Source organism: Tubulanus polymorphus, chromosome 2 (assembly GCF_964204645.1).
Source record: "Tubulanus polymorphus chromosome 2, tnTubPoly1.2, whole genome shotgun sequence".
NCBI classification, from domain to species: Eukaryota; Metazoa; Nemertea; class Palaeonemertea; order Tubulaniformes; family Tubulanidae; genus Tubulanus; species Tubulanus polymorphus.
The window spans coordinates 24104928-24126675 of record NC_134026.1 but is presented as its reverse complement, the minus strand read 5'-3'; the positions used below and the strand labels follow the sequence as shown (position 1 = coordinate 24126675).

At 36.0% G+C, this 21748-nt stretch overlaps 3 protein-coding genes across 12 annotated transcripts; 1 reads left to right on the top strand and 2 right to left on the bottom strand.

The window, feature by feature from the left end:
- Window positions 1-487: 487 nt before the first annotated feature.
- Window positions 488-3772, bottom strand: LOC141898709 (ubiquitin-like domain-containing CTD phosphatase 1). Of its 4 annotated transcripts, none has more exons than XM_074784763.1 (11): window positions 3753-3772; window positions 3076-3289; window positions 2916-3007; window positions 2745-2827; window positions 2526-2641; window positions 2351-2449; window positions 2121-2257; window positions 1922-2035; window positions 1418-1545; window positions 1285-1305; window positions 488-1195 (listed from the first exon to the last, which is right to left on the bottom strand). In XM_074784763.1, the coding sequence occupies exons 2-11, from the start codon at window positions 3239-3241 to the stop codon at window positions 1156-1158; spliced, it is 996 nt and encodes a 331-aa protein (XP_074640864.1). In that variant the 5' UTR covers window positions 3242-3289; window positions 3753-3772; the 3' UTR covers window positions 488-1155. The 4 variants fall into 4 exon arrangements, with proteins under 4 accessions (XP_074640864.1, XP_074640866.1, XP_074640862.1 ...); XM_074784765.1 differs by having other exon boundaries at window positions 3742-3753; XM_074784761.1 differs by lacking the exon at window positions 3753-3772 and adding an exon at window positions 3604-3737.
- A 275-nt stretch (window positions 3773-4047) lies between these two features.
- LOC141899232 (developmentally-regulated GTP-binding protein 1) lies at window positions 4048-6286 on the bottom strand. Its single transcript, XM_074785411.1, has 9 exons — window positions 6148-6286; window positions 5686-5982; window positions 5527-5596; window positions 5229-5398; window positions 4953-5138; window positions 4749-4861; window positions 4503-4625; window positions 4329-4424; window positions 4048-4245 (listed from the first exon to the last, which is right to left on the bottom strand). Exons 1-9 carry the CDS (start codon window positions 6184-6186, stop codon window positions 4239-4241), a joined length of 1101 nt encoding a protein of 366 aa, XP_074641512.1. The 5' UTR covers window positions 6187-6286; the 3' UTR covers window positions 4048-4238.
- Window positions 6287-6533: 247 nt separating this feature from the next.
- On the top strand, window positions 6534-21455 carry LOC141900609 (uncharacterized). 7 transcript variants are annotated; one of them, XM_074787587.1, is made up of 25 exons: window positions 6534-6655; window positions 7242-7632; window positions 7718-7904; window positions 10659-10766; window positions 10856-10929; window positions 11015-11151; window positions 11248-11392; window positions 11592-11760; window positions 11867-11903; window positions 11990-12130; window positions 12248-12474; window positions 12614-12755; window positions 12970-13191; window positions 13306-13398; window positions 13730-13762; window positions 14921-15114; window positions 15193-15297; window positions 15381-15783; window positions 15877-15992; window positions 16099-16262; window positions 16416-16558; window positions 16749-16958; window positions 17151-17510; window positions 17606-17836; window positions 17962-21455. In XM_074787587.1, the coding sequence occupies exons 4-25, from the start codon at window positions 10665-10667 to the stop codon at window positions 18156-18158; spliced, it is 3645 nt and encodes a 1214-aa protein (XP_074643688.1). In that variant the 5' UTR covers window positions 6534-6655; window positions 7242-7632; window positions 7718-7904; window positions 10659-10664; the 3' UTR covers window positions 18159-21455. The 7 variants fall into 7 exon arrangements, 6 of the variants coding, with proteins under 6 accessions (XP_074643688.1, XP_074643691.1, XP_074643693.1 ...); XR_012618734.1 differs by having other exon boundaries at window positions 7242-7904; window positions 17626-17836; window positions 17962-18099; XM_074787590.1 differs by having other exon boundaries at window positions 7242-7904; window positions 14933-15114.
- Window positions 21456-21748: the final 293 nt, after the last annotated feature.

The window sequence follows — 21748 nt, the reverse complement described above, 5'->3', positions numbered from 1 at the left end:
TATTATATTATGATAAGTATATTAATGTATATAATATGTGCTTCAATAAACTGTGATGCTTAAGATAAATGATGTTCTCTCTCCATCTCTGTGTAATATTCATATCGACTTCTTCCTCTGAGGTTTATCTACATTACCAGTCAGGGGCTTGGAATCCACCCATGTTTAACCCTGGAGCCACCCCTGGGCCAAGTCCAGAAGTGAGCAACACTTCTAGGTTTGATTAGCTCGTCCACATGCGAAGTCCAGGGTTCTAGTCCTAAAATTTAAACTGGTTTATCCATAACCTCATGAAGGCCGGACATTCCACATTCATATTTATTCTGCCGTAATAGAACAATAAGTGATGAAATTGTCACGCAAATACAGACCACCAATATCAAGAGAACTGAAATACAGACCACCAATATCAAGAGAACTGAACGAGACACTTAAAGAAATGAAAAGAATGTTTATTAAGGCAAAAACCATAAACAACAATGTATTTAATACATTTTATAGATAAGACACAAATTACACCATATTCAGCAACATCAGTAGTACAGATATCTTTCATTAACCAGTTACTTAAACAAGGAGCCTATCGGCTTATATAGCTCCGCTGTGTGATTTGAAGAAATAGAAGCTGCATACCTAGGGGTGCCCCCTTTTGGCCAAATCCAAAAAAGCGCTGTACTTAGTAGGTATTGGTCCATAGAACATTCATACCAAATTTGGAATTGATCTCATCAAAACTGTAGGACTAGTAGCGATGTGAAGAAATAGAAACTCCACGAATCCAAAAAATGGCTCTGTTACTTTATAGGCCTTGGTCCATATAGAACATTCATACCAAATTTGGAATTGATCTCATTAAAACTGTAAGACTAGTAGCGATTGGAAGAAAAAATTGACAGACGAACGAACGGACGGACAATGACGGCTGACCCCCTAACCCCCGCTGTGACCGAAGGTCAGCGGAGCTAAAAACATAACCTATTCTGCTTTTCTTAGACAGGAATGCATGTAATTTTAGCAATAATTTATCTGTTTGCTTCTGAATAAATTCAATCGTTTGTGCATAATCTGAGGTCAACAGCCTCCCTGCATGTACTTGTATTACAGTAATGGCATAGGTATAAAGATGCTCCTAATGCAGCAGTTCATAAGACTTCTCTATGGCTCTTCGGTTCGACTCCTGCTCAGGTTTTTGTTTCTAAGAAAAGAAAGTCAGCGCGAATTGAAATATACCTGGTATTTGAAAATAGGCTAAAAACTAACGAGACAAATAAAACTATGACATACTTTTCTGAAGGAGGTCTATATCTGAAATACATTATAATACAGAGCACCAATAAAAAAGATACAAACGAGACTTGTACGTAAATTAAGAGCTACATTTATCATATTATCCTTTAATATATGAACAGAAAAATACCTTTCCCAATGCTTATGATTCAATTTCATGAAATCTTCTTCTTGCGAAATGTCTTTTAGGTATTTTGCTAATTTGATTAATTCTCTATCTTTATCACGGTTGAAATGAGCCTTCTTGAACGGTCGAATCTAAAAATGGATATTACGAACCTAGAGGTTCAGGGACACTGTTTCCACTTAGTGAAATGCTTGACGATCTGATAATTTTTATATAATCAATGAGCTTGAAATTCACCACAATAATAGACCTGTCATGAGCTAGAATATGCAATTTTGGTTGTGATAACAAAATACACATACCGGTAGGTACTTACTCGAAATATTGTACAGTTGTATGCAATTTAATATTTAACTCCCCTATATGATCATAAAACCTTTTCTTTAAAAAAAAAACCAAACAAATGGATGGACGACGGACGAAGAGTGAATGCAAAAGCCCGCCAAGTGGGGAAATGATGGCAGAAATAGAGCAGGGATACATCATTCTTTCTATTCGTATACCAACCTTTAATCCATTTTTAGGATTCATAATGAAGTTTCTTCGCATATCATCAAACATCACAGTGTTATTGCACGTGTAACAAGAAAATTTACCCCAAATTACCCCCAATGGTTTGACCTACAATAACAATAAGATTTCGCATAATATACCGGTAGTTGGTATACTGGGATAAAGAATTTTGCATGATTTACCAGCAACATACATCAATGACGCCATATTTAGGACTATGCACAGTTATCATGGCAGTACTGTCTAACATGAAAGTTAGTTTATAGTTCGGATTCGCTGACACTCCCAGTTCGTTCATCTTCGCTTCAATCCATTTCATACCAGTAGCAGCTGAAAGTAAATGAATTTTCAATAAGGAACAGAAACAAGCACAGTCACACATCTATGATTAAATGTTTTACCATCATTTCACGATAAACTTACACCAAATGACGATATCATAATCTTCATAAGCAGAAGTAAGGAATTCATGAAGGAATGGTCGCATCAGGTCATTACCAGTTTCACCAACAGATCGATGATCTAATACAATAATCACATATGACGACTACATTATATCATCAACTTCGGTTTTTATTTCTAACAGAACGGAACTTACCAAATAACGTGTAGTCGATATCGAGCACCAACAGTTTTTTTCCAGGTCTAGGCTCATTAATCATGTCTATCTTATAGTCTCGAACACGTTTCTCTATTTTTGATAAGAATTCCTCCCTTTATAAATTACAATGCAGACAATTGAAAATTAATTAATAGGCTACACTTAAAATGACAGTAAGAATAATACCAAACTCTTCAACTCAAGTAAATTACAAACCTGTCTTCAATGGCTATTTCCTCTTCCTCAATGTCGAAGTCATTTACCACTTCAGGTAAATCCTTCGGAGGTTCCATATCAACCTGAAAGTTGTCGCTAATGTAATAACATCAAAGGGGTAAAGTCTATGTTATTGTAAATTATGCATTATCTATAAAAAAACTGCTTTACCAGATCATCTTCTCTTGTGCCCATCATCATGACCCGAGTTGTTGCTTTTAGTTTCATCAAACCCAGGGAAACATCATCATCAGGAGGTTTACCTACAGTGTAGTCACACGTGATAATAAACAATCATAGGATTTGAATTCAGAAAGCAATTTGATTCTACCTTTATACTTCAAACCCATCAGTTTCATTCGTTCAGGCATTACGCCTGTTTGTTTCTTGATGGCATCTTTCAGGTTATACACAGTTTCCGATTCTGAAAGGCCTTCAATTTTATATTCTTTACCACTCCATTTGACAATAAAATCGATAAAGCCATCATTTGCCATAATGATATGTCTTGTTTTGTTTTTCTCTTCTTATTTCTCAATTCTTTCCTGTTAGTGAAAAAATGGTTTGAGGGAAAATTATGATGGACATTATTATTGATAGGGAAAATAGGCCTATTCATAATCATGGTCCATTAATCAGCAGATTATTGTGGAATTAATTACCTCCTTATATACAGTTTTTTTCAAAATGCTCATATGATAATTTCAGGGTTTCACAATTGTATCTTGGATATCAGTCAAATATCATTCTGTCACTCATTAGAGCGAAAGTGAGTTAGTATAAATAGTTAATGTTTGGTAATTAGCACGACAGACAAAAATACGGTTCAATAAAATTTCATTGATTGAATATTCTATACCGCAAGAGACACTCTGGTTCGAATCAGTTACAAATCAAGAATGGCTGCGAGCAATAATCGTAAGACCCGGGGGTGTTTGGTGTCATAAACTGGCATTAATTCCACGTTTGAGGAAGAATTATCGGAATATATATAAACTTTTTAGTTACGATATGGTACTGGATAATTCACACTACTCAAAGTACTGCACGATTCGAATCCAATTAGGTAGGTTCGAATCCTTCTCATTAAAATTATTCATCTTTACGACTTTCGGATCCAAGTTTCCCGTTTTGATCGATTGCTCTTTCAACCTCTGTAGAACTTACTGATACCTAGACTGCCTTTTTTTCGAGTTAACTTAAGATTATAAATCCTATTCGATAAAATGATGAAGGAAAAACGCTGTTTATAATTCAGAGAATAATATATTCTCATTTAATAACATGATTAAACGATATACAGCACAATGCGGTTAAAGAAATTGTAAGAAATTAATCCTCCACTCAAGTCTTCTACTTCCAAGTCCAAGGGTGAATTTCTTCAGTTCCTGAATGACTCAAAGCCGATATCCAACAAAATGCAAGGATCCATGTGAACTCATGAATTCAAAACAGCCAAATTTGAAACTATTTCCAAAATTCTGGGACTTTTCATCAATGCCTGAAGAAAAAACACATGGATTCAAACAATGTATATTTTTCGAAGATCACAAGGAATAAGGCAAGTATAAAATTATAACATACTTTTTAACAATTTGTACAACGTCTTCATCGTTGAGACCGTGTTCTTTACCAACTTTTTGTGGCTGATGTTTCACCGAGGATCCCCATACTACAGCACTGTAACAGATGACAAAATCATTAAACATTTCTATACATAACAGATTCTAAAATTTCAACTAATTCTCATACACATACTGCTTGAATTCTTTCATAAGATTTCTGTGAAGTTTATGACAAAAGTCCTCAATAGTCACACGTCCGAGTTTCAACACAACAGGAGCGGAGTAATCTGGAAGCTGTCCTTTCGGTTTAGTATAACTACAAGAGAAATATTCTAAGTGAAAATCGCTATTTACCACATCCTGTATCCAATTTAACAGAACAGTGAAAAACGTGTTCAGTGTATATCCCATTTTGTTAGCATTATATTGTTTTACTTACATTCTGACAAGTTGTAGATACTCCCACATTTTTTCTAATAGATCGTCGAAATTCCACTTGTGATGAGCAGATATAGGAACGCAGTGAGGCACCTTGTAAATAACATCCAGCTCCTGAAAGAGGAAGCATCAGCAAAGTATATAGCAGCACTGAGGAAAATAGGCTATAAATTGGACATCATATCATCCAGAGCTTCAAACATACCTCAATACTAATTTGATCAATCTTGTTTAGAACGTAGATACAGGGAATATAGATACGATTTCCTTCGATAACATCGATTAAATCTTCAGCTGTTGCATCATCTCGCAGCGTTATATCAGCATTGTGGATTTTATATTCACCAAGTATCGATTTGACTGTATCCGAGTCCAATTCACTTTGGGAGCACTAGACAAAATACGAAATGTAGACACACTTCAATATCGTATTATTGGTGATTGTAGAAGAAAAAAATATGAAAAACTTGATAATGCTTACAGTAGCATTCAAGTTGATGCCACCTTTTTCCTTTTTACGAAAATTGATATTTGGCGGCTCTTTGTTTAATCGGATTCCGAAGCCTTCTAATTCATACTCAAGAAGTTTTTTGTGTTGCAATGGCTTCAGGACATCCAAAACCATAAATATAATGTTACAAGTCCGTGCAACTGAAATACAAATATCAACAATAAGATGACAGTGACTCCTACTGGGAAATTTAGAATAAGAGCGTAAGTCTTACTAATAACCCCTCAATAGCATAGAAAATAAATTTTCAGTCATAGCTTCAATTTACCTGCAATAACTTGTTTTCCACGGCCTTTGCCATCTTTAGCACCTTCAATAATACCAGGAAGATCAAGTAACTGAAAATAAAACATAGATTATGAAAACAAAAATACAAGTAGTGTGTCATATAAATCAAGGAAAACAAAAACGACTTGCTTTAACATACCTGAATTTTTGCACCCTTGTAACGAATAACTCCAGGAACAGTGGTTAAAGTAGTAAATTCATAAGCAGCTACCTCTGAATATACGCCAGCCAGGTTGCTCAGTAAAGTCGACTTTCCGACTGAAGGAAAACCAACAAACCCTATTCTTGCATCTCCAGTTTTAGCTACGTCAAACCCTTCACCAGCTCCACCACCTCCACCTTTGGGTTCAATCAATTCTCTTTTTAACTTTGCGAGTCTCGCTTTCAGCAATCCTAAATGACCCATAGTGGCTTTATTTCTTTGAGTACGGGCCATCTGAAAATTGAAATGATATCATCCATAATCAAATGTTTTCTTTTTTTTCACTATTTTTACTTCAAATTGTTGTGTGGCGCCACCTGTACTACACAAACCGGCTCTCATTTTCCCAACTGCTATCAAATTTCAAGCACATATACTTAATTATAAATGAATGCTTACCTCTGACTCAATTTCCGATATTTTTTCCAATATTCCCATGATGATATTTTATTTTTAGGGCAAGTAAGACAGGAGTAGTTATTTGAATATAGCCGATTCAAGTCAAGGATCACGCTCGAAAATTTTTCTCAACCCGGAAGTAAAAGCGAATCTCGCGTTGGCGTGACTTCGTACGAGAATCAGTCAAACTGTTCAGAGATTTATTAGAAAATGAATCAATTGAAATTAAGACATCATTTTTCGTAATTAAATAGGTTGATTAAGATTTCAATAAGATATCACTTTGCATTTCTTTACTAACTACTAGCGAACCTGATGGATCCTTGGTTGCCACAGTAGGATTTCCTCATTCGTTCATTCGTTGCGCGTGCGCAGTAAGCCATTGTAGATCATTTCCGGTGGTTTTAGTAGTTGTAGCGTTTGTCTTGAGAAAAATACTGCGTCCAGATTTGCTGAAATTCCGTGCTTCTCAACCGATAACTCATGAATTTGACGAATATTTGATACGGTAGCTGTCGAAAACAGGCGTGGCCAAAGTCAGACTGGGCTGGGTAGTAACATTGTCCATTTTATTTGAGGTTGCTTATTGAAAGAGGCAGTTGAGTTCTCTCTTTATCGTCTTTTTTAAGCCTCCTATTATGTTCACTACCTTGAGACCCCAATTGATATTAGATAACTCCTGTATTGTGGGGTAAATTTAGCAGAGCTTAACCTGATCTTAATCCTTTGCCATGTAACGGCGTGGTAAAAGCCAGTTGTTTGAAATGTTCCTTGAAGTTAAGTATTCATCTCGGCAAGAAGTCATTCCAGTGCCAGACCTTGAAATGATGTCTAAATAAAACGGCTACTACACACAGCGCCCACACACGCAAAACTCACAGTAGTTAAGGTGGCCCTTATAGTTAGTTGTACCTGAACTGACCATAGCCCTAATAAGTCCTTGATATCGCCTAGCGCCACGTATAAGTGGGCAGGTGACTTAGGCCTATTATAACTCGCCTGTAATACATACTTGCATCCTTATTTTGTTTAGCACCATTCTCTTAATTACGCTATCACAAACATAATTATATTGATATTTGTATTTTTTGTAGGTTTGTCGTATCGTTAACAACAACGCTGAAACTTGAGCTCATTTTGCTGCTGTCAAATACTCTACTCAGTTTTCATTCGCTGCTCTTCTTTAAGACATTTCTACCTTAGTTTGGTCGGAAGAAATATATCCTGACGTATTGGAAGTTATCGACAAATTGTATTCCGTTTTCAACAAATTGAAGTCTCATTTACCCTGAATTTTAAGGCTACTATTTTGGTCCATCTATTTGGCTTTTAGTTTAAAAAACCCTTTAAGAAATTTCTACAAATTTGAATCTACTAAATTCTGATAGCCTACTTTTTGTGGACAAGAGACAAGTGGTGCTGGTGCGTTCAAAAGAATTTGGATTAAAGTGATCAGTAGTGGAGGTTTCCAATTGGAACATTATTGTGAGCAGTAGTTAAAGCTTTGTGTACTTGGCAGCCGAATTTTACATCGCTACTTAATCAAATTATTTATCCTTGGTTTAACCAGTGTGTTGCCTGAAAATCTTGAATCTCGACAAACAAATTTCAAGACTGACCATTCAAGAAACATTGGATTATCAATCTATAACTGATGCAATATGAGTGAATGATGATAACATAGAGCTACGATCTTCTACATAGTGATTAAGGAGAAAAGGGGAAATTCTAACAGCAACAGAATAATTACTGATCAGGTAAGCACGGTTTTACTTACTTTAGTTAGACCGATCGGAATAAAGATGGCAGACTTGTGCCCATTATTATTTGGCTAAATAAGCTCTTTGCGCATTGTTGAAGTTTTGAAGACGCTTTAATCAATTGTCTTGAGCCTAAGTATGTATTGTGTATTCCCCTCTCGGTCTTGCAATTTGCAAGAAAAGATTTTGTCGATTGGAAACAAGATAGCCATCTTGAGACCTTTTTTGTTCATAAAAGGTAATTATAGGTCTGAATTCTTGCCTCTAGCTTACTACTGTAAAGCCTGTTTGACTCAGGTGAACTGGGACCAGCAAAATCGTCCCAAGTTAATAAGAGAATACGTTCCCAGCATGTCACAAAAATTTCATTTTGTCTCGAGTTAGGCAAGTCTTCAGTTGGCTTGTCTCAGTAAGGGGAGGTTTCTTCTACATGGTTTGTCATATTACATTGAAATTAAGACCTTAACATATCAGACAGGTTTTTAGCTCATTCGATTTTGACGCCCCCAGCAGCTTTACACCTCATATTGGATTTGGGATTACATTTACATTTACACTTTTTCAGCTGTGAGTCTTGGAGACTCATTGCCAATCTAGACGATTCTTGTCAAACGATTACCCAGTATATTGTTTTCACCATCAGAGGAGGTTAATATTGATTGCGTAATTGACAATTTATATTGTTACCTATGCTTATTTGGTAATCACTGTCAATAGCAAAGTTTTAGATCATTGCTATTTTTATTATTGTGGCGAGTTTCAAGGTCATTGGTTTTTTGTGGGCATTGCATTAACAGAACCACAGAACCCTTCATTTTCCATTTCATGATATTTCATGTCTTATGAATAATGAATTTATTTTAAGTATCAGCATTGAGGCTAGGATGCTGGTCAATTAGATTATATCAAATTGTTGATGTACCACGAATGTCGGGCCAGGATTAACTGTGGTACAGTTCTGGTATCATATTCGTTAAATCTCGCCTGATATTTGATCTTTGTCATCGAGTTCTTCATCTCCAACAATATTTTGCAGTAATCACCATGCTGGAAATTTAAAGGGGCTGCATTCATTGTTGGGTGTATGATGACATAGCTGCGGAAGTAGCAAGGCTTTCCATCCAAAAAATACAAAATTTTCAAGCTTAATTTTGGTGCAATCTTCTTTTTAGCCTAACACATTAGCTCTATTTATTTCAAAGCAATTAATATCAATATATTGATAGAATCTTCACTGTGGTATAGGCAGAAGATAACGGGTGGCAGATTTTCAGAGGGCTTGTTGTAAACATAAAGGGGGTGGCTGGACCCCTAAAACCTGTTGTGGAGAACACTGTTTTAAGCAATTTATATATTATTTTTCAAGGTCAATAAATATTGAGGTTTAGTTTTCTTGTTATATTATCTAGCCATATTGAATGACAAACAGCCGTATTCAATGACATTTCCTGAACCTGCTGGTCCTGAAATTACATTAATTTTAGCGGCTACTCTATTTCACCATTCCTGACCAGGCCCTTCTTGTGAGTAGGTCCTGACTCAGTGATGATGCGATACTTGTGATAAAATTGGAGTTCTTTGGTGTCCTTGCTTATTAAATCAGAACAGGAAACATATAGTTTCATTTAAGAAATTTATCATATGATTGAAATATGAATGACCTGATATTAGTCTTGTTAAATTGAATGTTAGGACTACCTTAAGAGTAATTATTGTTGAGCTGATGTTGATAATCTTGGTGTTCAAAGATGATAGCCTACAAAAAAATGCATTTCTCCTTGGCTCTAAGATTATTTTTTCAATTCCGATTATGTGTTTAGTTGGCTTTTTGTCTGATCAGATATCTACAGACTGAATATTGAACTGGTATTCAATCATGAGTGCGTATGTAGATCATTAGGACGGATTGCAAAACGTCTCATTGTGTTAAATCGCCAGCGCGCTTGTGTGAGAATGCACTCTTCATATCACAAAAATGATAAGAAAAACTACAACATTTCGCCTTAAATGTCAGATGTCTATAAATAGCAATGCGGCTGTCTCGCGAGCGAGCGGCCTGTGTAACAGCAATGAGCATGGCTCATATGACACACATGGCAAATTCTCTATGATATTGTCTTGTAATATACTCGGATATGATGTTTAAAACAATACCTACGTAGCGGGCGTCATTTATGATAATGCCGCAGTTGAGTTGATAAATGAACTTACATATCGTTGTGGCCGATAAAAGGAAGTACTTGATCGCAATTTAGTTATGTGAAGACTGGATTAAACGTGATATTCAAATTAGTGACCTGAGGTGTCCATTCTGTGGACTGTCTAAAGGTGTTGAACTGTGTTATAACATAGGCTGCCCTTTTGGATTCGATAGTTTTTATGATGATAGGGCAAAGGAAAGGTAATGATTTATCATTTGACCATATATGGAGTTCAAAAGAGTAATAGATGCCTGGTTCCAGCTATCGGCGGTTATAATGTAACTTGCCTGGATAGGTGTCAAATTATGTTGGTGAAGTCTATTATTATTTGTTGTCGTTAGCGTAGTGATTAATTCTTGATCAGTGAAACTTGATGTGTTAAATTTTTGTGCCATTCGCTTGAAAACCTACATGAAAATTTAAGAAACGAATTTCCGCGATGATTGCAATTAAGATATTACGATTCCTATGAAAATTTTGAAAGATTAGTCACCATTAGTATGTTACCAATATCTGTATGCATGTTATAAGTATAAATTGATATTCCTAGAGTGCTATGGAGAAGGCCGAAGATAAAGATGAAGCTGGAAATGTTCCTATTGAAACTGAAGAAACTGCAGATTCTGATGGGCCATTGCCAGAGCACATGTACTCCAGGGTTAGTCATTGTCCAAATAAGATTAGCGCTGTGATAGCAGGTAATGATAGGAAATGAATTTATTCATTGAACATTTTGAATTAATACAGGGGAAGTTGATTGATCTGTCAGAGGTCCCTGCTTCAAAAACGAGACCAGCCGAGCTTTCGATTGAATTTGATACGTAAGTTTTACTACTATCGAACACATGCAGTGTTTACCGGGTACGTGTTTTCATGGTCCTCATGTGAAGGTTGAATTAATTTCAGGTCTGATGGTTATTGGGATCCTGAGAAATGGATCCGATCGTTCCACGTTCCTCACGGTGATTCACCTGTTACCGTTCCGAGCAGAGAGAAGAGACGTCCGGCTGACCTCGACAGAGACTTCACTAGACGCGCAATCGGTAAGAGTAAAATCACTTAGGTACCAGCAGTACCTTTCCGACTGGTTCAAAAGTACCTCAACTCACTCAAACAATTGTAACAATTAATTCCTGCAGACCCAAAAGAGCGTATTAGAGAAGAAAGAGATGGCATCATCCTCAGTCCTCAGCGGAAAAGTTTTGGCACCGGGTGTCACGTGACCACATCATCTCAGCAGCGTCGTCCGAGCAGTCCGATGGAATATAGAGAACCTGTTGAAAGGTAGCAGTAAATTATCACATTGTTTTACCCTCTTGATTTCTGGTTAAAGATTCCTTTAGAAATCTGATCTTATAACTCTATTCTGCACCTAATTTGACTGTACGTCATTTCCTTATCAATCTCAATTTTTGCTAAGGTGATGAAACTCGCAGAGTTTTTGGTGAAATTTCACGATTCTATTTGTTTGTGCATTTTCAAGGGATCGACGTAACCCGGACAGACGTATCGGTAGTGGCCGTTTGGCGATGGATCGAGACCGGGATCGTGATTTCCGTTCGGATCGATTCAATGAGAGGAGATTCGAAAGATATCGCAGAGATAGCCGAGACAGTGATGAACATGATCGAGACAGTAGGGACACTAGGCGGGTATGTGTTGTGTTAATAGATATGTTAAGTTTGACAATACTATGGTGTATTGTATTTTATCATACATACAGTCATTTCATTCATGTTTTGTAACTCTCAATTACAGGGTCAACGATCTGAATATGAGGATCGGCGATTTAGTAGTGAGTAGAAACTATAGATAGTGCAAATTATGCTCAGTTTTTTTGTAAATTTTGAAATCTGACAATTTATTGATTTCAATCAACAGGTCGTCGTCCTGTAAGGCGTCGTGAGGAGGAACAGCCTGAATGGTTTACTAGTGGCCCCACAAACCAGCTAGAGACTATTGAGCTGAGGGGATTTGAGGACCCAGTCTATGATGAGAAAACTGAAAATGGTAGTGATGCAGGTCAGTCAGTGATGTGGATGTTCTGTATTTTCAGGAATAGCTGTAGTATGAAGTACATAACTTCCTTTATATCATCGTTAAAGATTTTGTTTAAAAATATGCTACATATTTTCACAGATGTGTCCGCGACAAAAGCCTCAGAAAAACAAGCTCGCACTGGGCATGGTGAGAGCGTTGCAACCAATGACAGTAGTTCATTGGATGAAGCTAGATCAACAACGCCGGAAAAACCATCGACTCCAGCTTCATCTGATAAAGCTGAACTGCAACAAGAACAAGCACCTAATGGACCTGACTTTGACTTTAACGCATTTTTCAACCTCGAGACCATTCCAGGACTTGGTGTGAGCACATTCTCCAATACATTTTGTTCTACTTTCTTCTAGGATCATAAACTTTTAGATTTCATTCAAAAATTTATTCTAAACAGGGGACTTTTTCATGGCATTGTAAAATGATTATCTGTATTATAATTATCTGTAGAGTAACCCTACGGTGGAAAGTGAAGCAACTGTGCCTCAAAGTGGAAGTCGATTCACTCGATGGTTTCAAACTAATAGCCCTCATAACAGTAGAAATGGTAGCCGTAGATCTTCATTTACTGATGACTATAATTATCTACATGGTTAGTTATCTTTAATCGAGTATTAAACGAGTTGGGACATTATACGACTAAAAGTTATATTCTATGCTTGCTAAGTAATTAGTGAGTTAAATGTTTCGTAAAGCAAAAACGGGTGTATGAAACTTTTGCTTACTAAATGTAGCTAAGTGTAGCCTATTAGAATACTTCATCCGTTAGCAGAACAGTTTTGAGGCCCATATGAATTCTTTTTTAGATCTTTCATTTTCGGACATCGTTGGTGGCCACCGAAGTCCTACAATTCCATCGCCTTCAGATCCGCCAGGTATGTTTTCGCCAATTCCAAATATCGAAGATCAACAACAACAACAACAGCAGTCACTGTTTGAGATGATGATGATGAACAATAAACCAAATTTACACGTACCTCCTCCATCTCATCAAACACACATGTCAAGACTTTCGGATAGGGATAAAGGTAAGCATCACTACACATTGTTTCGGAGTTACAGAGAACACATTTTTTTTACATGGCCACAAATCGATACAATATATAAGGTTTATTTTCATCACGGAACTTCTTAAATTGCAGTCACAGCATCGGCAATGGAGGCTGATTTGAAGGCACTACTGTTTTCCGGCAAGAAACCTGAAATTTCACAACAGCAACAGCGTCCTGTTATCAGTAAGTATCTTATAAAATTTCATTTCAATTGTTAAGGCTACGTATGACTAAACACTTCCAATATTGAATGAACAATTGTTGAAATGACTAAAAATCCTTGTGTTATGGTATTGTTGTAACCAGTCTGATTTTATCAGAATTTAGCCTATGTATTGTTATTTCCTATGGAGCATGTGCAGTTGCACTATGTAATAGTATTTTTTGATTGGCAAAGATGATTTCGAAATCGGTTTAGATTCCCTGTGTATAGAAACTCACCAAATATCTGAACAATTTGTTTGCGCACTAATGAAATACATATGATTGAATGCTATCCATATATTCCTTAAAGGAAACCGATATAGACTTGACAGCATACAAGAAAGTGAGTATGGCCTAGAGTCTTGAAAATGAATATCTCGGGCCAAAATTATTGAGCTTCATCTGAGGATTTTCTATATTCTGTGGTTTAAAAACTGAAAATTCTTTATCCTATATCGCTATTAGTGAAGTGACATCTCCATTAAATTGTACATAAAATCTTAAGATACCTTTGAAGTCAGTCCCTTTTCAAGAAAATGTCTAGGTTCAATACTTAGCTGTTATATCTGGCTATATATGGTACCAACTCAACTGGTATCATCAAGTCATATCAAGTCCCATATCAAATGTCCTGCAGAATTTAACACTTTTTCAAACACTATTTATACACTTTTCACTTATTGTGATTGTTGATCACATATTTTATCTTGCATGTTGTAAGTTTAGTTGGCTAAGCTTTTTATGTTGCAATCTGAAGTTTATTTGATTTTTTTCACAAGCGTTTTACCATTCAATTCATTGATCAAATATTATGACATAAAAGAATTTAAGTTGATGCACAATTAAGGGTTTATATTTGACATTCTCATTCATCATCGGTGTTGTTTATGTGTGGATTTTTACTTATGAGCGATGATATATGGAACATATCGATGATTGTAGACCAGCAAAGATTTAGAAATTCTTTAAAATGCTCAGTAGACTTTTGCCTTACTCATTAGTTTGATACTATGGAAGTCACTGAGTTGAGTTGTCTTCAGCAAGAAAATTTTTGTCTTATCATCTAAAATTCAATAGGTGGTTTCCTGAGTTCATGAAAATGGAACTGGATCCTTTATTAGGTTTATTGGATCAATTTGATACATCCACTATATTATCGCTAATTTATCCACTACTACAGGGTGGCCATTTACTTGGAAATCAGTGAAAAGTCAGAATTTTCTTTTCTTTAAAAAAGTCTGGGAATAGTGAGGGAATTTTGTCCAAAAATAGAATAAGCTAAGAGACGAGGAAATTTGTTGATATTGCTAGATCGCAAGTGAAATAAAACAGTCAAGTATTTGACTGTGTTAATTGATTGGATTCTTAGCAGATGGAGTCAGGAAAAACAATGTGCATGTCAGGGAAAAAGCAAGTCAAATAAAAGTGGCCACTCTGTACTATAATCTCTGTATTATTTTGTGTGTTCGATGTTGTTTTAATCTTGGTCTTCAATTCACAGCTTCAATTCCAGGTGTACCGACTGATCGTATAAAAACACTCGCCGAACTCGAGGCAGGCGTATCATCTACACCTATGAAACCACAGCAACACACTCCTCAACAACAGCCCTCAAATGAAGATATGACCGCATTTAACAAACTCCTGGGATTGATGAAAGCTAGTGGTTCTTTGCCGAATTCTCCACAAGCACCGGTAAGTAGCTAATTCGGTTAGGTAGATTCATCAATCTTGGATTAATTAACTGTTTATAATGTTTTCTTTTTGTTATAGCATAAACCAGTCCCAGTTACTATAATGACTCCCCAACAACAACAGGCCAGATCAGACCCTTCTTTACATCAACCTCAGCAGGCACCACAGAAAGATATGTTACAAGTAAGGCATCGCTTATCTTGAAAGTTGCCGATTATTAGTTACTGATCTTGCTCATTACTATCGTATCGCTTCGTTTATTCTAGGAATTATTACGGACCCAACAACAGCGCCAGATTCAGGAGCAACAACGTCAAATGCAGGTGCAACAACGTCAAATGCAGGAACAGCAACAGCGTCAGCTGCATGAACAACACAGACAGATGCAGGAACAGCAACAATGTCAAATGCAAGAACAAAAACAACGCCAGATGCAGGAGCAAAATCAACAGCAAAAACAACTGCAACAAATCCAAGCAAAATTGTTACAGCATCAACAACAACAAGAGATGCTGAAAAATATTATAAAGAATAAACCAACGATCATAACGAAGCCAGCATCACCAGTCGTTAATGTACCACAGCAACAACAGCCAACAACACCTAATGTACCGTCACCAAATATACTGTTACAACAGCCTTCATCCCCTAGAGCTCCTTCACCTATCAGTAAGTATATTCATCATTTACACTCTACCGGTCATGATGACCATTACAATTTTAAGAGGTTAAGTTGGTGGGATATTTTGTGTTAACTTTCAGTGTTCGGAACTCAACCACCAATGCATTTGAGTGCACCTTCACCTATACATCCAACACAGTCAACTACTGCTTCTCCAACAGCTAACCTTTCAGTCAACACTCTTCAAGTTACACCTGTAAGTATTCATGTTTTAAACTCTTCCAAGTCAATTCGGCAAAGTTTGGATTTGGTTACTCTTGTTTGCTGATAGAAATTGATGGGTTTTGTGCGTTCATATTCAGGGTTCGCCGACGTCATTACGACCATCAGTTTTACCACGAGTTCCATCTCCACAGGAGTTAGTTTTCCATACGCAGGCGATCATGCAAAATGCTCTTATTAAGAAACAGTTGGAAGATCAGAAAGAACGATTCATCAAGAAACAACAACAACATGAACCGAACCGGTAGGCATATGAAATTAAACTGCTTATGTTTCTCGTTGGAAATATAAAGATGTACATGTAATCGGCTGTATCATTTTTTTATCATTTCTCATGGAAATCATTCCCAATAGTAGTAAGAAAGAATAGGTTAAGTTATAATTCTGATATTTACAGAAAATCACCGAATCCAATGAGACTACCGGGCGAAGTACCTACTACGCCAGTTGCTTCGACTACGCAGAGTGTATCTGCTGCATTCACTCCTACATCTGTCATTATGAAAATGGCTTCAGAGAAGAAGATGAGAGAGGAATCGGGTAAAGAAAGGTTTTTGCTTGCGAGACCTTACTATTACGGCTACTATAACTTTTACTTCAGTTGCTCAAGTTCGCATCAAGTCATTCAATGTATTTAATGTATAATGTTAGCACTTGAGCAGTTGACCTCTTGGATTCAACTAGCAAATTTTCAGGCGTAAAGGGATTTTTGTTCAACAATTGATTTCAGATATCGACATGATGAACCAACAACTTTTGCCCCAGTTCCAGCAGCAAATTCGGTCATTGGACGATTCAAATCTTAGTCCGCCCCGACTGATTATGACGAAAGATCAGCTTCCTGTCAGTCCGCAACATATTCCTGGACGGCCATTAGTTGGACAAGGTGTAATGAATGCGCTTGTGTCTCAACAAGGACGGCCTATAATGAAGGCAACAGGTATGGGATTTTGAGTTAAGAGGCACTGTTCTTGACCATATCTCATAGTTATATTTGCCTTCTAAATATTCAATTAAAGCCTTTTAAACTAACATCTGTCTTGAATTGCTAACAAGATAACCAAATGGAGTATAATGAAATGAATGAAGACATGACTTGAAGATATAAATGGTGCAGGTATTTGTTTTTCAGCTGCGAATCAGCCAACTGTTTCTGCACCTCAAAACAGCCCGCTATCAGTGGGTAATGAAATGAATGTACGTGCAGGAGGTAGCGGCACTGCTGCCGCTGCTGTTCCTTCAACCCCTAATGAACGACAAAACGAATGTCCCAAGTCACCAAATATGAATAATCTACGAACGCCGCCAAACATGCCTCATCTTCCAAACACGACGACGCCTCCATTCCTTTCACCAATAGCCGGTCGTTTACCGATGCAAGGAACACGGCCAGCCATAGTGAACCCAGCCGCTGCTAATGCACTTCTAGTTCAACAGATGATGCAAGCAGGCATGACCCAGCAAAATGCAATTGTTGCTGCTGCTGCCAGAGGTAAGATTTACAACGATGTTCATTCAGCTTGATTAGTTGAAATTTGTGTACAATGTATATTGAATTAAAAATGTTTATTGTAATGAATTTTACAGTAAATGCACTTCAAAATCAGATGAATATGAACTTAAATCCACTGGCTACAATTCAACAGCAACAGCAGAGAACTATCGATCCGAGAATGCCAGTACGTGGTGTCTATCCTAACTTAGTTCCTGGACAGCGCGCTGGTCTCCTTCCTAATTCACCAAATGCTCTCGGTGTGCCGAATATGAACAATCGATCTCTTTCACCTCAGCCTCAGATTCATTCTCAATTTGTTGCTGGTAAGTAACTTATATCGTCAGTATCTATTTCCTCATTGACTTATGAGTATGAAGTATAGTCAAAATACCCTGTGAGTTCAAGTATTCGCTTATGACTATTGTATTTTCCTTAATTTCTTTTTCAGATGGTAGAAATGGGCCACTGTCACCGGGTGTGTATCCAAAAGCCGCAAGTCCGAATATGACGGACTCAAATCTGACGAAATGGTTTGGTATGGATTTGTTAAAACAACAGCTACCGAATATGCCTCCGTTACCCGCACCAGGACAACGCGTGATGACTGTAGATGAAATTGAAAGACGTCAGCAGGTCGTTACCTAGTGCACTAACAAAGCACTGAGTGCAAAATATAATGATTTACATTAATAACTTGTGTTTGGTATGATGTTACTTCGTAAATGTGGAAATATGTGATTGAAGTTTGAACGATTTGATTGCGTGTCATAATGATATAAAATGATATAAAATGATGTAAACATATTCTGTTTGTAATAACTTGAAAAAAGAGTTTCATTTATATTTTTTTCCATGGATTCTTATGCTTATTCTAAATGCATATATGATTATCTTATATTAACTATCGAACAGATATCCGGCATTTACAATTCGTTTGATATTCAATAGAAAAACTTCACGGATGTGCTTGGTTAGACAGACAACTGAAGACATTATTCAATGGGTATCTTTCTTTTCTGAGTTTACATATCACCCCGGTATTGGAATTTAGAGTTAGGAAGAACCGTCATTTAGAGTTAACTTGACATAAAACTACCTCTATTGTGTTACTATTTATGTGATTACTCATTGACTGGTTCGAGATGTACTAATTAATCAGAATATTTCCTTCAATTTCCCATCATTTGACGTTATAATGTACTTAATGCACTTGTGTGTTGATTTAATTTCAAGCCTTGGGGCAAGTAGAATCGGTGAACATTTATAATTAGGCTTTCATTTCTGTTATTTACAAATTTTTGTCCATTCCGTGCATCACTGGACAATTGAAATTAAGTAAATGTGATATCATTCGTGTCATTAAGTTAATTTTATTGTGCTAATTGTTGGTCTGTGTATGACGTAATAAAGTAACAATATTTTCTAGCTCTTTTTCACACTTTTATCTCGAACTTGTGTATGGAATAATAGAATAAAATACAATGTTGTACTGATAAATAGCTAGTTGTCGTCAAAAAACATACCAGTTCATATTGTATGTAGAAAATTGTCTTTCAAATAAGTGGTTTCGACGAGTGGTCAATCATTACCACATTTCGTGAATGAAATGGACAAAAAGTACAATTTTGTTCCAATTTTGATGGTGAACTCAAAATTTGTATTCCTTTAAGCTGGATATTATTCAACTCAAAAAAAATGTTTGTACAGTACGAAATGCAACTTCGATATATACGTAAAAATGTAAGAAAGAAAAAAAAAAGAAAAAATGGGTGCCATTAAGAGGCTTATTTCTGAGATGGTTTTCCTGTGTAGATTGTGTATGTAAATAATTAATTCATTGTACAACTCATTATATGTTATATGTAACGCACTTCAAGTTGTAGTAATTTTTTATCAGGCCATAAGATATTGAGGACAATACCTTTTTAATCGATTGCACAAAATGCTCGATGAAAATATGGTTATGGCAGTTAGGTAGCTGCTGATTTTGCTTAGTTTTTTGTGTACATGTAAATATTATCACATTTATGATTGATAAGCTATCAAGTTAGATATTTAGTTTATTTACTGGTACTCACTCTTTTTATTCCATGCATAAAACAAGATATATCTGAATGATTTGCTTGTGTCAAATTAAAGTTATAAATGGTTAATTGGTTCAAACACCTTTTTGATAAATGGAAGTGATTTTTGATGTGGTTAATAATTTATATCACCATGCCTCTTGATAGTACACAAAAGACACCAGACTTAAAAAAACCGATATATTTTCCTTTTCTGTCAAAAATCATTCATTGTAATCTGTTTAAAAGAGCTACATAATAAGCTTATGAACCAATTTCATTCAAGTAATTTTTGTGTTTTCCTTTGGTTCGGAATTATCTGGTGTTATTTGCACGTATATGCATCTTACATCTAACGTATTATACGAGGTAACAACTAAATTAATGCAGTTGCATGTAATGTATCAACTGAATGAATAAAACACTGCTTCGTAGGTTCTTGGTGGTTGTGCTCTGTAAAAGATTTGGATTTTCTGTATGTTGTATGTGCATTGCAGTTTAAACGACTATATACACGATGTATGTAAGAATTTAATTCTATAGCACAAAATATTAGGAATATGCAGTTATTCACAAACTAGAAAATATGAATTGCGTTATATCAAGAACCTTACTCTCCAAATTCTTATAGTTTGTAGGTAGTGTATACTAAAGATATGTCGTTTCGATTGTTCGTAAATTACTGTATGTGACGTACTTGATTGTAATCTAATGAATAATATTCCAGCTTTCAATGATGGTTTTGTCTCACAGAAGACAGTTACTAATAATAATTACATGTATAAACATTAAATGGTGAGGCAATTGTGTGCATTTATGTACTGTTATTTGGTACGTGTTTGATGTCAATTTCCATTGTATCGTGGTTTTCTGGATGATGTTGGTACCTGTAGTATATTTTCGTTGGCGCACTTGTAAATAGTACCTTTATTTTCTTTATTTTTTTTGACCATCAGATACCTAATGTTGTTTCGAACACGTAATATTATCATCATTGATAGACTCATTGTATTGTAAGGATGTTGCTTTGAGTCCCATCTTTTTAATAATCTGATGTAAACTTCTTTCAACACTTGTGGGTTGGTGTTGTCTCAAAAATAAACTCGAGTAGAAGCTTAGAGCAGTATAGAATATGTTACAGGCTCATCGCTTACTGAACCCGTTTCAACCATAGATGTGATTTACCTGGCAGAGAATAAATAATTTCATTTTTCAGTAACTCCATTGAAATAATTTCCACAACTGCAAAACTGGGCCTTGACTTTTTTATAGAATAAAACTGTATACAGTGTATTCATAGTTACAGTATTGTGGATCGGTTAGTGTTTTGAATTAGGTAATATAAGTCCATTAACTCCTCATTTTTTCACATTTTGATTTCAAGTTACACTTCTTTTTGGAATGGGTTCCTGCTAAAAAAGGATAATTTTGACTGATTTGATAGGTTTGGAAGAATATATAATGAACATATAACATCTTCAAGGCTTAAGTGGTTACCTGTTATATGTGGTATTCTTTTAATTTGTACCGAAATATAATGATCTCCAATTATTAACGATGGACTGGTAATGAAGAAATTTTCAATTTCTTACTAAAAGGAATTTGAATCGTAGGTTAGGTTATTTTTTTCAAGGGTGGTCATTTACACTTACTGGTTTGATGAAATGCCGAATTTTGTGTTTGCTTGAAGAACTTAGTGTAAATTCTGTATGCGAAGTTGTTGAAACATGTGTAGAGACCTAATAGAGTGGTTTAATATTTATTTACATACGTTCATGATGGTAAAACATTGAAGTATAAAAGTGAGTTAATTCGGATAATTATATCATCTGTCGCTGTGAAAGAATAAAATATTCATCTTGAAGAGCATTGTTAAAATAACACAAATCAATGACTTGATTATTTGAATGTTTCAAACTAAAGGATAGACACCACTGATGAACGATTGAAATATGTTCTTTACCTAAAAATGGCCCGATGTTAAAAAGATCATCAGTGTCGGCTATTCTTAGAGATAAGATTTCTGTGTAGGTGGCAGGTCTGGGAAAAGGGTGTTGCTATCTCTATGGAAAATTTCTTGTTGGCTCATTTCCAAGTTTGATCGACAGACAAGCCACGGGATTATGGAATATTTAATTCACTGCCATATGTGGCCGTGTCCCGTTATGTTTT